Source organism: Cheilinus undulatus, linkage group 7 (genome assembly GCF_018320785.1).
Source record: "Cheilinus undulatus linkage group 7, ASM1832078v1, whole genome shotgun sequence".
NCBI classification, from domain to species: domain Eukaryota; kingdom Metazoa; phylum Chordata; class Actinopteri; order Labriformes; family Labridae; genus Cheilinus; species Cheilinus undulatus.
Window position 1 is genome coordinate 47,536,794 of NC_054871.1, and position 15,746 is coordinate 47,552,539.

At 39.2% G+C, this 15,746-nt stretch overlaps 1 protein-coding gene across 3 annotated transcripts in view; it reads left to right on the plus strand.

The window, feature by feature from the left end:
* Positions 1 to 450: 450 nt before the first annotated feature.
* Positions 451 to 15,746, plus strand: part of nek1 (NIMA-related kinase 1) — a 36,013-nt gene continuing 20,717 nt past the window's right edge. The window contains exons 1-21 of one of the 3 annotated variants that reach the window (XM_041792251.1): positions 451 to 510; positions 927 to 1,075; positions 1,169 to 1,265; positions 1,338 to 1,435; positions 4,345 to 4,428; positions 4,513 to 4,580; positions 4,673 to 4,759; positions 5,191 to 5,245; positions 8,109 to 8,309; positions 8,388 to 8,460; positions 9,503 to 9,654; positions 9,830 to 9,895; positions 10,187 to 10,246; positions 10,320 to 10,367; positions 10,643 to 10,723; positions 10,823 to 10,989; positions 12,063 to 12,182; positions 12,272 to 12,374; positions 13,941 to 14,024; positions 15,106 to 15,189; positions 15,285 to 15,362. In XM_041792251.1, the coding sequence (XP_041648185.1) occupies positions 959 to 1,075; positions 1,169 to 1,265; positions 1,338 to 1,435; positions 4,345 to 4,428; positions 4,513 to 4,580; positions 4,673 to 4,759; positions 5,191 to 5,245; positions 8,109 to 8,309; positions 8,388 to 8,460; positions 9,503 to 9,654; positions 9,830 to 9,895; positions 10,187 to 10,246; positions 10,320 to 10,367; positions 10,643 to 10,723; positions 10,823 to 10,989; positions 12,063 to 12,182; positions 12,272 to 12,374; positions 13,941 to 14,024; positions 15,106 to 15,189; positions 15,285 to 15,362 (1,923 nt within the window). In that variant the 5' untranslated portion in view covers positions 451 to 510; positions 927 to 958. The remainder of the gene's footprint in view (positions 511 to 926; positions 1,076 to 1,168; positions 1,266 to 1,337; positions 1,436 to 4,344; positions 4,429 to 4,512; positions 4,581 to 4,672; positions 4,760 to 5,190; positions 5,246 to 8,108; positions 8,310 to 8,387; positions 8,461 to 9,502; positions 9,655 to 9,829; positions 9,896 to 10,186; positions 10,247 to 10,319; positions 10,368 to 10,642; positions 10,724 to 10,822; positions 10,990 to 12,062; positions 12,183 to 12,271; positions 12,375 to 13,940; positions 14,025 to 15,105; positions 15,190 to 15,284; positions 15,363 to 15,746) is intronic. The other 2 variants (XM_041792253.1, XM_041792252.1) reach the window with 2 other exon arrangements.

Sequence of the window (15,746 nt, forward strand, 5' to 3'; positions counted from 1 at the left end):
CACATACCCCCCCCCAAAAAACGACTATATTACAGTAATCTGATTACACCCCCGTGTAAAAGTGACTTTGTGTTTTTGTATTGAACTTACAGGCCACCATACTAACAAGGGGAAATTGAGCAAAATAAAATTAAAAATAATGTCTGAAAGGGCTTCCGTAGATTTCAAAACACTTATATTTAGCTTTTCGTGTCTTCAACACTTATCCTGGTTGTTAGAAAAGGGAGATTAACGGCCAGAAACAGTATTTAGATCCCCCCATGGCCGATTACCCTCAACGGTTGGCTTGTGGTTGCTATGGAAAACGTCCACAGCAACAGCCCTACCGGGGTGGAGACTTACGCTGTCAGTAGCCGTGATGACGAACAGCTGTAGAAACCAATCCGCGACCAGGAAAATTGAAGCTGGCCAATCAGAATGCAGCAAAAAGATAGCTTGTAGTTAGATAGAGAGCGCGAGAGCAGTGGCAAGTAGCAGAGGCTCTGCGAGACAGCGCCGAAAAGACTAATGGTAAGCCCGGTGATAGCCAACTATTGTTATCTATTTTCAGCTAAAAAGTGAATAATTTATGTAATGGTTCTCAGTCCACTCATAGGACGTGTAATTTATGCTAAATGTTCTTGGTTTCACTCGTTTATTTAGCTAATATGTAACGGTTACGCTAGCTGTCTGCTACAAGCTGTTGTGTGTGTTGTCTCAGCATCACAGCCCGTCTGAGGCAAGACATCATTTTCAGTCTGCTGTCACTCCTTTACTGAGCTGACAATACTGGATACTAACAGTTTTACAAACAATTTTGATTACACATCTCTAAAGATGGACCAAATCCTTGCGTATTATTTAATTACCACCAGCAATCCCTTTTTGTATCAAAACTAGGCTAGCTCGTGCTCAAATGAGCAGTGTTTTCCTTGATATTTCTGCAGAACCAGCATGAGGATCGAGTCTTTTCACTAACATGGACAAGTACGAAAAGGTGAAGAAAATAGGGGAAGGGTCATTTGGAAAGGCAATTCTTGTCAAATCCAAAGAGGATGGACACCAATATGTCATCAAGGAGATTGGCATATCTGGAGTAAGCTGCCATGCATAATTTATCACAGTGCATTTTCAATTGTGAGCCCCCTTTTTCTACGTTTCTCTGCCACACTTTTGCTTCCTTTTTCAGATGTCATGCAAGGAGAGGCAGGAATCTCGGAAAGAAGTTGCAGTCCTTGCCAACATGAGTCATCCCAACATCGTCCAGTATAAGGAGTCATTTGAAGGTATTTACACAAACCTGGATGGTATGATTTTGATTTTGTGATTTCTTAACAAGCCTTTCAAATCTCCTTTAGAGGGGGGTTGCCTATATATTGTGATGGACTACTGTGAGGGTGGTGACCTCTTCAAGAAGATCAACTCTCAGAAAGGAATGCTTTTCTCAGAAGAGCAAGTAAGTCAAACTCTGAGACAACTATGCGTGACAGTGATGGACATTTTATTTGGGGTGTTTATACTGTCATACTGTCACTGCTCTTCTTTCTGAGGTATTGTTGTATTTTATTCCTTCTATCCCTATATTTTGTGAAATGGTCTTTGTGGTACTGGTAGTTGTGAAGCAGTTTAGCTCTTTGGGGCCAGTAAGGATATCCTTAATCTTTGACACCAACAAGATTAATTTGAGTACATTTGCAGAGTATCTGTACTTAAATTAAGTGTTATTTTTCCACTACATTTGAAAGAGAGGAATTGCACTTTCGACTCAACCACAGATGAATGTCGTTTGCTACTTTTGATATAAAGTCAGCTGGTGATTTTTCTTTTCTAGAGTCAGATCTGACATGTCGTAGTTTTGCATGTGGTTGGTCTGAATGATGGCGCTATGGCTGTATGTTATGCACCTTTATAATTAGTTAAGCGCAGAGCAAGTCCTACTGTGACTAGGCTGTTCATTTAGTGGCGGTAATTATGGCCACAGTAGAAAAGGATGGCGATTCCTTCTGAGCACCTTTTGGCCATATTCCATGTTTGAAGTTTTGGACATGAAGAATGATTCATATTGTTTGGGGATGGACAGTATGATTTTTGCTTGCATATTTGATAAATCCACCATTTAACCGCTATGTCCATATTTAGAAATTCAATATCACTACCCATTTATAAATGTTATTCAGACCAAAACTTAAACTTCAGCTGATGTAGGTTAGGGCTGAACGATTTGGGAAAATAATCTAATTGCAATTTTTTTTTTTTTTTAAACCCAATATTGCGATTGCAATTTAATATGCGATTATTTCTTAAGTTCCTCATCTCATGTATTTTCCAACAAAAATTAGCAATAATTAATTCTGTACTATAGCCAACACAATATTAGATTAAACGAGGGCTGGACAATTTTGAAAAAATATCTAATTGTGATGATTTTGACTCATTTTGCAAATTCGGATATGAAACGTTGTATTAAAGGGAATGATCATTTTAATATAATTCTAACAAGAAGAACACACAAAAATGAAGAAAATTTTTACACCATTCCAAAAATATCTCTCTAGAATGATTGCATGATATGTAATGCATTAAGTCTCTGCTGCAAAAAAACTTTTAAACTGGTATTTTGATACAAATTTCTTGTTAAAGAAATGTTGCACCTTCTGCAATTTGAAAATTGCAGCAGGCCATATTGCGATTTAATCTAATTTGTGATTTATTTTCCAGCCCTAATGTAGGTTTGCCTAACGCTCCACAAGTTTTTCATACATACAGCTGATATCTACAGCCACTAAAAATTTCAAGTCTGCTCATACAGACATCACGCTGATTAAATTGTGCATCCCTAATATTTGTATTTTTGACTGCGCTCGTGCTTGATGAAAATACTAAATCTTTTGTTTTTGAGAAAATTTGGCAACCTGGCTACATTTAAGACTCAACCTTTTAGAAATACTATTATTTTGGTGATGATCTGATTAAAATTTCCTGTGCTGCTTTGACAAATTGAGATCCTCCAGTAACAAAATTCCATTCCCAGCTACTTGCAGTCAATCAGTTCAGCTATTTAAGAGAGTGTGAAAAGCTAGACAGCATTCATTTGTATCATAAGTGTCATAATTAGGGATGCATGGATGCATTAGTGCAGGGGGTGTCAAACTCAAGGCCCGGGGGCCAAATCTGGCCTGTGATACATTTGTATCCAGCCCATAAGATCATCAGATCTTACTATTTTAACTGGCCCACCGGTATGAGGTCTGCAGATTGTCTCCAGTATAAACGTGTAAACTTCACCTTGATGATTTAGAATATCCTTGTTGAATTATAAAAATATGAAAAAGTAAAGAGTAAAAATAATTACATTAAAAGCCTGGAAGATGGTAGAAGAAATTAATGTCATTTCATATTTTCAATTTTTCATTTCACAATTCTGACTTAATTATGATTTTGACTTTTCATATCCTATTTTAACCTTCAAGATTCACAATTTAAAATTCTAAGTCATATTTTTACAGTTTGAACTTGGGATTTTGACTTTCTATCTAAAATATTTGCCTTTAAAACAGGGTTTTCCTTTAAATTTCATGTTTTGACCTTTTGAACTAAAAAGTTTGACTTTTGATCTCAGACTTTGAGCCTTTAAACTTATCATTTTGACTTTTTTCATCTCAGGATGATTCAATATCAGTTTAACGTATTTTTTTCATGTTATACTTATGGTGAAAATAAGGTTGACAGTTTATGGTAAAATGTTGACCCTGTTAGGCTTTTAGGTTAGGCCTAAATCTGCGATTGACTTTGACGTTCCTGGCCAAAATAGTCCGGCCCTCTGTATGTCTCACTGGAGCAAATCTGGCCCTGGACTCAATATGAGTTTGACATCTCTGCATTAGTGTAACATTGGTACCAGCTGATATCAACTCTGTGGGAAAAAATCAGCCATCTGCAAATAATTTGCCATGAACAGATATCAGAAGCTGATAATCATCTGTTCTGTAAAATTTATTTAATACTGGCTTCTGGTTCCTTTGACTGCTGAATCCAAAATATTTTTTTGCTGAGAAGAGGAAGACACTGAACAACAAATGAAAAATTAACAACAGAATCTGTAATCTGCTAAATTGTTGCTAAATTGTCAGTGGTGTAATGCAGGGTATACGTGGGTATATGGAGTATCTGCACTTCTCTTCTCTGCGTAGAGTAGACCCACTTTTAAATAAAGAGTATACAAAAAAAGTGTATAAAATAAGCTTTGACCATCTTCTGCACACACCACTACACTTCTGGTATCGTTCCCTAATCGGCTCTAATTTTCACAATCAGTGCATCTCTAGTCATAATGTAATGTGGCTTCACTGATATTTTTCTTCCCAGATCCTGAATTGGTTTGTGCAGATTTGTCTGGCCTTGAAGCACGTCCATGATCGCAAAATCCTTCACCGGGACATCAAATCACAGGTAATCCCTCATGTAACTCCATAATTACACGTTTGTTCTTCACTGTGTGTTGTCTTAATGTGCCTCTTCACCATGTCTGTGCAGAACATATTTTTGACAAAAGATGGGACTGTGCAGCTTGGAGACTTTGGCATTGCTCGGGTGCTGAACAGGTATTTAAAGTATTTTCTTAATTAGTCTCGATGTCGCAATGTGAATATACAGAATATTCGTCAAACGATTTCTATTCTCTTCCCACTTTCAGCACAGTGGAGCTGGCGAGAACATGTATTGGAACGCCATATTACCTATCTCCTGAGATCTGTGAAAATAAACCATACAATAACAAAAGGTATTTATATGCTGTATGCTTGTCTTATCTGAGGTGTCCCAGACTTTAGTTTAGGCAGTCAAGGGACAAGCTTTGTCCTATCAGGTTGTGAAACATGCTGGATGAGGTGCGGGTGATGTAACAGTATCATGTCTCCTCCTTTATCGAGTGATCCTGCCTCTCTGTAGCTACAGCAGGAAGCAAGTATTGATTATCCTCTTTAACTATGTTAAGTACACATGTAATCTAAACCACTATAACGACAACTAAAGAGGTTCAATACAAAGTTTTTCTCAGCAGTGGTGATGATTTATTTCTGTAAATGATAAAGATAGGAATATGGCTGTCATAGATTTTTTTATGTGAATGTAAATCTACCCCAACGACTTATCCCTGCTTGTTTGTTTGTATCCTCTCTCCTCTCATTTCCCCTACTTTCCCTCCCTCTGCAGTGATATTTGGGCCCTAGGGTGTGTCCTTTATGAAATGTGCACTCTTAAGCATGCAGTAAGTATTCCTTGTGTAAACTGTTTACTAATTAATGTAGATTTGATGTTTCTTATGCAGCATTGCAGAGCTGTCTCACATACTGATTTTGTATTTTCACTTTGTTTGTAACTGTAGACAAACTCAGTTTCAAAGACTGCGTCATTTTTTCTCGTGAGTTTCAGAATAAATCTTCAACTCCTGACAGTCTGATAAGTAGAGGAGGGGTTAATTAGGGACTGGTAGCAACAGGTGTAGTCTAGTAGCCGGGGTCGTATGTTTTACACATTTTGTCCTGTAAATGGCCAATTAGAGCTGCTTGATTATGGGAGCTATTGTCCCTAATTTTTTTGATTGATGTTTAGATCGCGGTTATTATAGAAGACAACTTTTGCACTGATCTCAAATGATTAAATAGATTTACACAACCATGTAAAAAGGCTCAGTCCCATACCTCATTTACGAGTGCCCCCTTGCCTCTTGAAACCAAGTTACAAAGGGAAATAGTAGAATCTTCCCATATGAAATGGGACAATCCTTTGAGCTTCTGATATGTCATCAGCAGTCATCGACAGCATTTACGTAAGACGATGCTATGTCACCAAACAATTGGAATTCAAGCATTTTTTTCAGAGTTCCCTTATGACATCAGAAGAACAATAATACGTTGAAAAAATAAGAAATTATGACATTCGATTGCTGGGCATCATTTTAAATCTTGCGGCTGATCTGCAAGGCATACTGTGAGATTACTCAGTGAGATTACTGTGAGAACCCTCTGTTGGGAGCGTGCTTCTGGAAAATCACAATTTGAATGGCTATGTAGCCATGGCTTTCCACCCTTCTGCTCGATTTTAACAACATTCAGGGCACCCTACTCCTAGAATTGAACAAGCAAAATACAGGTGTAGGACTAAGTTGTAGGAGCAGGTGGTGTAGTAGGATTGAGCCAAATTTTGCAAGTTATTTAGGATAGTTCCATGTCTGACTCTTAAAAACTAGTGATGGGAATTTCGGCTCTTTTCACTGATCCGGATCATTCAGTTCAGCTCAGCAAAAAGAGCTGGCTCTTTCAGCTCCCAAACTGCTCTTCATTCGAGTACCAGTTATGTTCGTTTGACCTGCCAGATTTAGCAACGTCATGACATATGACTGATATTTGTTTTGGTGTTTTAGTCCAACTATGCTCAGTCATTTGTATTGATGAAAACAACAGCTATTATTTTCCAAGAAATACTGCCCCCCACCCCACTTAAAACACCTTGCAGGTCATATGAAATCTGCTCACTGGCTGGGCTGAATGACACACCTGATATAAAACATTAATGTTATACCATCAAGCTTGTGCCCCTGTGAATGTAGAAAAGATCATTGCTGCTAATCAATCACATAACACACAAACAACATACATAAAAATAATAAAAGTAATAGTTATAATGATATTAATTGGCTCTCAAATGGATCTGGCTCTTCTCTTTTACATCAAAGAGCCGGCCCTTTGAACCGGCTCCTTCATGAATGACCCATCACTACTCAGAGCCAGTGTAGTTCTATATCACTAGAGTCATTTTACTTTTTTGTCAACTAGCAGCTTCCTTTCCGTCATCTTCTTTAGCTTTCTCTCTTTAACCGGAGTGTGTGCTGCAGCACTTTGCTCCTTACTTAAATTAAAGTGAGAGCTATTTTGGTGGGAGGGGCAGAGTGGACACTGTGCTATGAAGGAAGGGAGTGTGCTCTCCATTTACCACATATGACGAACCTATGGACAAAACATGAACAACATGGCATGCAGCACAGCAATCACTTAATCTTGATTATTGTGTCCAGTGAACATGGGACGCTAGGACTGTATACAAAATTGAAACTTGATTAATTGTCCTGATAGTTATAGTTTTGAAATGCTCCATTAGTTTGCGTTTGCTTCCAGCTGCCAAATTGGTTCTGTTGGCTGCCATGTAATCCATCATAATCATTGGACCACTTCAAATAATTACATTAGACAGTGTGTTATTTCACCACTGAAAGGCTCAGACTGTGAATGTTAGTGTCTGACATTATCATAAGGACATCTCTGACAGAAAAAGACATTTATGTTAAGAGTAAGCTGCTCCTCTAAAACCAGACAGAACCTGATCAAAATAACTGTATGCCTTATACGACACAAGAGATGATGTTCTGCAACTGATTTCTATGGTGTTGGCTCTGAAGCAAGCATTTATTCATTTTTTATAATATTTAACAAAGTAGTTTATGTACTGTGTTGTCCAATGTTTTGTCCTTGCCATGTTAGTGTTTTATTCTATACCTAGTATCAAGTTTCTGTGGAACAACAGATTCAAATTAGCTACTGCTAAATCTGGTGCACCCATTTTTTAAATTTCCCGTATATAAACCATCAATGTCTTTGCAAACTGTCCTTTGAGAAATAAAGAAACCATACTCATTATTTAAACACCCAATAATTGCCCAATAGATGAAACAAATCGATTGCATCATCTAGCAGCTCCCCTGTAGTACATTTTTATGTTGTGCACATTGAATATGGATTCTGGTGGCATTTATGTCACAGCTGTTTCTAGTCAAAAAAAAAAGTCTATTCTTAAAATACCTATTATATCTGTTGGGATCCTATTTGTGATGTTGGCAGAAAGTTTTAAAAAGTATTTGAGCTGTTCGGTGACAAAAACAAGCTCATTTGCAGCCAGTACAACCACATGATTGTTGGCTTAAACCAAATTTCTTTGGTCTACTGGACATTTCATAACTAAACATTTACAAATCAAGTCATGGTTCAAATGTCTGTCAGATTCCCTCATGAACTCTTTTTTTCATGTTTGTATTTAATAGTCTTCAGTATTTTTCTCCCTTATTTCTTTATCTCCAGTTTGAGGCTGGCAACATGAAGAATTTAGTCCTGAAGATCATCCGTGGCTCATACCCTCCTGTGTCCGTCCATTACTCTCAAGAGCTGCGCTCCCTCTTGGCACAGCTGTTTAAACGCAACCCTCGAGAGAGGCCCTCTGTCAGCAGCATACTGGACAAACCTTTCCTCTCATGTCGAATAGAGAAGTTCCTCACGCCACAGGTAGAGCCGAGTATTTTCAGAGTTAACCAGAACCAAACTTTATTCAGTTTAAAAGCATTTATTTTCTCCTGATTCCAGATCATTGCTCAGGAATTCCATCATACTTTTCTACACAAGCAGCCTAAAGTGGGTGCAGTGCAGGGGCCACCAGGTGAGCAAATATGTGTTTTCCATATTTTCCAGAAGGGGAAGTGGTGATGCAGTGTCCATGCATGCAGTGTAAATTGGTTTACCTCAATAATGTTGTAAACCACAACAAGAGCATATCTGCGGCTTTTGCATCAATGATGAATGGAGCTAGCTGCAAGGACTAATGTGAAGTGCAGGACCAGGAGACATCCTGATCAGATGCCTGACCAGCTCAGCTGGCTCCTATTGATGCAAAGGCACAGCAGCTCTACTTTGAGATCCCTCTGGATGTGTGAGCTCCTCACCCTATCTCTAAGGCTTAGCCCAGACCCCCTCCTGAAGAATCTTATTTCAACCTTTTGAACCCGGAATCTCATTCCTTTGGTCATTACCAAAAGCTCATGAACATAGGTGAGGGCTGGAACTTAGATCGACCAGTAAATCAAATGTTTTTCATTCCAGCTCAGCTACGTCTTTGCCACAACGGTACAATACAGCACCTGCAAGTCTGCTGATGCTGCAACAATTTGTCTGTCAGTTTCACGGCCCACTCTACCCTCACTCATCAACAAGACCCCAAGATACTTAAACTTCTTCACTTGAAGCAGAGACTAAATCCCCACCCGGATGAAGCAATCGACCATTTTCTGGCAGAGGACCATGGCCTCAGACTTGGAGGTCCCCAAATGTAGATGCCAACAGAACCACATCATCTGCAAACAGCAGAGATAAGATTCTGAGCTCCCAGAGCCAGAAACCCTTCTCCTCTGACTGCATCTTAAGATCCTGTCCATGACAGTCACAAACAGAATTGTTTGATTTTTGTGCTTCTTATTTAATGTTTTAGTGTATTATGGCCCAAAAATCTGAAGTATGTTTTGGTGGCATTGCCTAAATTAGTCTAATAACAAGCGTTTATTGATAATACTATGGTGACCAGCCATTCAACCCCCTTAACATATGACTACTTTAATTGTCTTGTGTATTTTTTAACATTAGTTACAGCATATGCACATTGTCCATGATGCTGACATGTATAAATGTTTTTTGTCTTGTGTGTTCAGCCAAACGTTCTGCCCCTGGCTTCATACCGCTCACCCCAGCCATGAAGATCACCAAACCAGCAAGCAAATACGGAGTGCCTTTAACTGTGAAGAAGGTTCCAGAAGCAGCCAAAAAGCAAGCAGATAGGAAACCAGCTGTGAAGCATAAAGCGGTATGTAGCTCACTGTTGTTGATATTCGAGCCTCACTCATGTTTTTCTGTCGTATTTGATGTTGTGTTCATAGTCTGTCACGTTGGAGGCCTCTCCCATCTGTCCGTTTGAGTCTGTGCTGCTTATATCATAGTGTGTTGGCAACCTCTGAACCCCAGTGTCGTATGTTGCTCAGGCCCCTCTCCCAGCAGCCCCCCAGAGAAGAGTGAGTCAAGTGGAGGAGGAGAGGAAAAAACACGAGGTACAGCTGAGAGCCCCATAAAACTTCAATTTACTCTCAGATTTCCCTGCATTTCTCTCCCCATTTACGCAAATGTGTAGGTCCCTCTCTTCTAGCATTTTTTAGTATTTTTCCCTCCTGTAACACTTGATCCCCGTTTGCATTCATTTTCTGCTCCCAGTGTGTTGTGCTTCATTTATTTTTCTCTGTTTACTGAGCTTTACCTCCTCACCTGCCTGTCTGGTGAAAGAGCAGTCCCTCTAGTTTCTGTAAGGCTTTTTAAATTTGAGATGTATTTCACTTCTGCTGCAGGAAGGTGTCAGAAAGAAGAGGATGGAGCTGATAGAGAAAGAGAGGAAACAGAGAGAGCAGGTGTGTACATTGTTTAATTCCTAGTTTAGGATAGTTGTTGAACTTTATATTTACTGGTATGTGTCGCCCATAGATGTTCCTGTTGAAAGCAGAGCAAATGAAGAGATTTGAAAAGGAGAAGGTGAGTGTAAAGTTTGCTTCTTGATAATCATTCACAGCAAGAGGTCAGCTCTAAAAGAAGGAACACAGCAATATTGGACCTGTGTACATAGGGGGCACTTTCTGCAAAGGTTCTGATATCAAATTTGTCAAACAACAGTGGTGGAAAAGATGCAGAAAAACTGGTTTTGATCAAACAGATATATTTTCATTCAATTGCAGTGTAGAAGACAGGGGAAAGTGTTTTAAAACGTCACTGTACTTTATGACTAAATACAGGCTTCTGATCTTTAACAGATCAATCGTATAAACCAGGCCAGAGAACAAGGCTGGAAACACGTCCTGAGTTCAAGTGGAGGCAGCAGTCCAGAGAGGAAGGTAAGGGGCACCCATTACCCTGGTTTTGACACAAAGAATAATAAAAGTATTTTCTTTTTCATTATAGCTATTTACCACCTTTTTGGCTTATTCTCCTAGTGTTTTGTGGGTATGGGAAAGAGGCCTGTCCCAAGCTCAGTTCAAACTCCTGCCCTGAGTAAAAGCCCATATGAACACTACCATGCTGCTTTGGAACCGCAGTCTAAACCGCAGTCTAAGGTGGTCAGCAGGGAGGGATCTTCAGCTGGACCAGGCAGTCCCAGTTGGTAAGATTGTATTAAGGAATGGGCAGTAATATGGCAATATTAAATCCACGGGTATTTAAAATAGTCATAGTATTGTTTCATTTCCTGCCATGAGAAAATGTATTGTGTAATGAGTGAATATTTATTATAAATAAAAGCTGGAAAATTAATTTTATCGCAGTCATGATGTCAGGCTGGGCAGTTACATAATGATATAAAAGACTGCAATATTTTTTGTATTAATACTTAGAGGCCCTTTTCAGGCATTTTTGTTAACCTGTTAAGTTACAGTGGGAAAACAATGCTGACACTATAAATAACTTGCAACATCCCTGTAAGGAAACCCCCTGTTGTTTTATTTTAGACTCAAAGCATTTTGTTAAAGAATTGAATGTACTGCAGTTCCTGCCAGTAAGTGCTTGGTCCAACCTGCTTCTTTATAATGTGGTTTTTAAACACCTGGTGGTAATATCTCTTACTGCGTTTTGTTTACTGATGAGTGCCGTGCAACCATGGATGGTCCAGATGGATGGAGTAGTGGGTGTTGGGTGGATGGCCACCATGTCCCAACAAGGCTGTGACGTCAGCAAGGAGGTGGCAGAGTCATGTTTTGGGCTGGTATCAGGGGGAGAGAGCTAGTAGGCCCCTTTAGGGTCCCTGAAGGTGTGAAAATGACCTCGGCAAAGTATAAAAAGTTTCTGACCGACAACTTTCTTCCATGGTACAAAAAGAAGAGCTGTGCCTTCCGTAGCAAGATTATCTTCATGCATGACAATGCACCATCTCATGCTGCAAAGAATCCCTCTGTGTCATTGGCTGCTATGGGCATAAAAGGAGAGAAACTCAGGGTGTGGCTCCCATCCTCCCCTGACCTCAACCTTTTTGAGAACCTTTTGAGCATTTTCAAGTGAAAGCTCTATGGGGGTGGGAGGCAATTCACATCAAATCAGCAGCTCTGGGACATCATGCAATTTTCAGATTCTTGGGGGGGATTGTTGACAGGCCAGAGGCACATATTTTTGCTAGAAAAGCCTGAAAAAGTAATTTTTGCATAATATGTGACCTTTAATGATGTTCCCCCTCTCTGTTTAAAGTGTACCACCTGCTGCTGGTCCCGTAGTGTCCAACGGCCCATCTCGACCTCTAAACCCCGACATAATCAAGAGGGAACTACAGAGGCTACAGCATATTTCTAAACAAACCCACATCAGCAGGTTGGCTGCACAGCTGACGCTCTACATTCTTGCCCTTTACACAGAGTGAAACGTTTTTGAATTATTAATTTCTACCTTCTGCTCTTTAGGCAGCGATTGCAGATGGCTCCTGAGCGGGCCTATCAGGTCGAGGAGTTCTTGCAGCGAAAGAGGGAAGCCATGCTTAACAAAGTTCGTGCTGAAGGACAACTGGTACGTAATGTGTCTTTCAATTTTTTTACTTTTTACTTTATAATGATTTTTTTATCCCGTGGCTTAAATGCAGTCGTCTGCAGGATGATTAAGAAAGCAGAAAAGCACAGAAACTGAGTTAAATGCATTTAGAATATTGTGACTGTGATGCTGTTTTTGTTAGTGTCTTCAACCCTGCAGTGGTTGATAAGCGTAATAGTTTAATAGGCCAAAAGTAACTTAATTTAGTGGTTGTGATTTTTGCCTTGAAGCTTACCTCAGGTGTGGAGTGAAGTCCATTCTTTTTTGTCCATAACTAAGTACTGCTAGACCTTCTGCTTGTTCTCTCTCTCTATGCCTCATTTTTATCAACTATATCTTTGCCTCTGTTGTGATTTCTGCTCCACTTTCAGGCCCAAGATTGGTAACAGTAAAAGTTAGTCCTAAGAGCTCCAGCAAAAGCTTTTCCATTAAGCATTACACAATTCTCATGGGTCACTATACCCCTTTTAAGTAAATTACATAGTGCAAAAAAAAAAACACATTCAGGGGGTAAGTAATGAGAACAAGGCTTAGTCCTATTTATATTTCACCCCTACACCTCAATTTAAAAGCTCCTCCTTGCCCCTTGAAACTGGATTACAGTACAGCCCCGCTGAAAGTGTCAAAGCACCACTTTAATGGAGCATCATGCTCTACCCTCTCTTTGGTTACTTGCTTTCCTTTTTTTTTAATTGGGGAATCTTTTCAGTGAAAACTGCACTCGATTGTGTGTATTAACTCATAAGCAAACTATAGCTGACAATGATTATATTTCTCAGCTTGAGGTGGAAAAGCTGGTTTTAAAGTATAGAAACTTTCTTTCAACATCAAGATGATACAATGGTAAAAATACAACAAAATGGATAGTTGTGATTCCACAGCATCAAAAAATAGAAGTCCAAGGTATCTGAAATATTGTAATTTCTTGTTTTAATCATCAAAAATTGAAAGCAAACTTTCCACAATCTAAGTTGCACAAATATGTTGATGATGTTTTGGTTTCAAAATGTACCTGTGTATCTTTGCATTGTAAGTAGTGTCTAGGGGTTTGCTTGCAGTTTTGATGTCTTTTTTCCTTTCCTAAGCCCCTTTCCTATAAAGCAGATGTATTTTTAGGAGCCTTGACACTTATCCATAGTACTGATCGTTAAAATAACAACCAACCAACAACTTACTACTATTTTAGGTTGTCAGGAATCTACATGGTTGACTTTTATTTGTTTACCAGCTAGCTGATAGCTTTATCTGTGTGCTCTATTGAGCTTAGCATCAGTAGGCTTTAGAGTTAGTCTTTCCACTGTAAAAACAAATTAAAGATGGATTTAATCCAAACCAGAGCAGTTTAATAAGCAAGGGCAAAATACTTATGGGTTTATTTATATGGCTAACCCCTTTGATTAGTGCATGGTCATTTAAACAATCTTAATGCAAGAGTATTGATCATGCTACTTCACTTTCTAGCCTGTGCCTGTACTCATGGTGTTGTGGCAGTGAGATATAAGGAGCTTTTTCCTTCTAAATGTGGTTAAATTGAACGGTAAACAGGGCACTCGGCAAAACCTGGCAGCTATCTTTGGAAGTCGTGCCAGTTCGGTTCGCAGGAGGCCCAAAGCCAACAAAGAGGAGGAGGTAGGAGCCCAGGCCTGAATGCCCAGCACCACTCTCCACCTCACTCCCTGCACGTCGGCCTTGGCTGGTTTTCCTTTGTACATCTGCATAAATCTCCCTCTGGCACTCCCATAATTCAACCCAGCATCTCATGCCCATTCCCTGCACAATGTGTGGTGTTCACAGCCCAACCTAAGTTCTTTTGTTTAATTTGACTCCCTGTAATGGCTGTTATTCACAAAATCTGTTTATTGTTTTTGATGTCCCATTTCATGTTTGTCCTTTTATTTTGCTTTTGATTGAGTACATAATAATATATGCAGTGTCTTTTGTCGTTGTTTTGATGAGTTGCTGATGTGTTATTTTTTAACATCTGTCTTAAGAGTAAAACTTTGTCTTTTTAATAAGATTGTCAGTATTAATGCATTAAAACTATAGCGATCAAGGTCCAAAATTAACACACTGATGTAAAAAAATGAAGTATTCTTGTGGGTTTTTTTCTTCTGTGTGCACCATATAGTCATTGACAAAAGTAGTAGTACCCTTGGAATTTTTCCAGAAAATACACCATTTCTCCCAAAAATTGTTGCAGTTACAAATTTCAGCTCAGAGGTGTAAAAAGCTTGTTGGTGGTTATAGAAAGCCATTGGCTTCAGTTATTTTTTCTCAAGGGTGTGCAACCAAACATGGCTTTTAAGTTGAGGGTACAGACAAAAAACTGATAAAAATGGCTTCATATTGTTATTATGGACTTAAAATTTGTGTTTTGAATAGAAAACAATTAAATTATTATTATTATGCTTATAAAAGTGTGATGAAATTGGGTTTAATGTGACTTCAAATGTGATTAATTGTGATTTATAATCAAAAATCATTTATTTATTATGATTTTTAAAAAGTATCACCTGACAGCCCCAATTTTTTGGTTTCTCCTGAGTTGCTGATGTGTAACATGCCTACATCACTGTATTGTGAGGAAAACTTTGCCTTTTTAATAGTGCATCCTATGTATATTTGTCTCTCTAACCACAGGCATCAAAGCTCTATCTGTCTGCAGTTGTTTGTATGAACTGGTAGGTAACATTTCTGTCTTCATTCTCAGGAGTACTTGTCGAGGTTAAGGCAGATCCGTTTGCAGAACTTCAATGAGCGTCAGCAAATCAAAGCTCGACTCAGAGGAGAGAAGGTTTGGTGCTTTCCCATCCTTTTCTGAACAAAGCTTTAAAGAATGTCTTCACTTTTCTGACATTTGTTTCCGGGCTTCTCTTTGTGCCATCTCAGTACGACAGTGACGGCTCTGACAGCCAGGAGTCGAGCGAGGAGGCAGAGCTCAGGAGGAAGAAGATAGAGGCTTTGAAAGTGAGTGTCGGGGAAAATGAAACATTACATTTTACATGTGCAATGATAAAAAGAACTCCATTCACTTAGATGCCCTGAAATATTGTCTGTGATAAAACTAAACAGAAAATGAAATGTCAGCGGAGGAAAATGATGATGCCAGTCAGTCTTGGCTTGCTTTTGAAGTCATAAGCAGCCCAGTTCAGACTCCCTCAGCCTCCCCTGATTGTTGTAATGAGGTCAGAGATGTAGTTTGACGCTCAACAAGCGTGGGCCCTCTAGCTGAGCTGTCCGGTGATATAATCCATCCTGCAATTACCTGGCAACAAGTGTAATAAAAAAAAGCATGGCTATTATTATCACATCCAATCAAAGCCTCTGAGCTGCATTCTGTTCTACCTACTG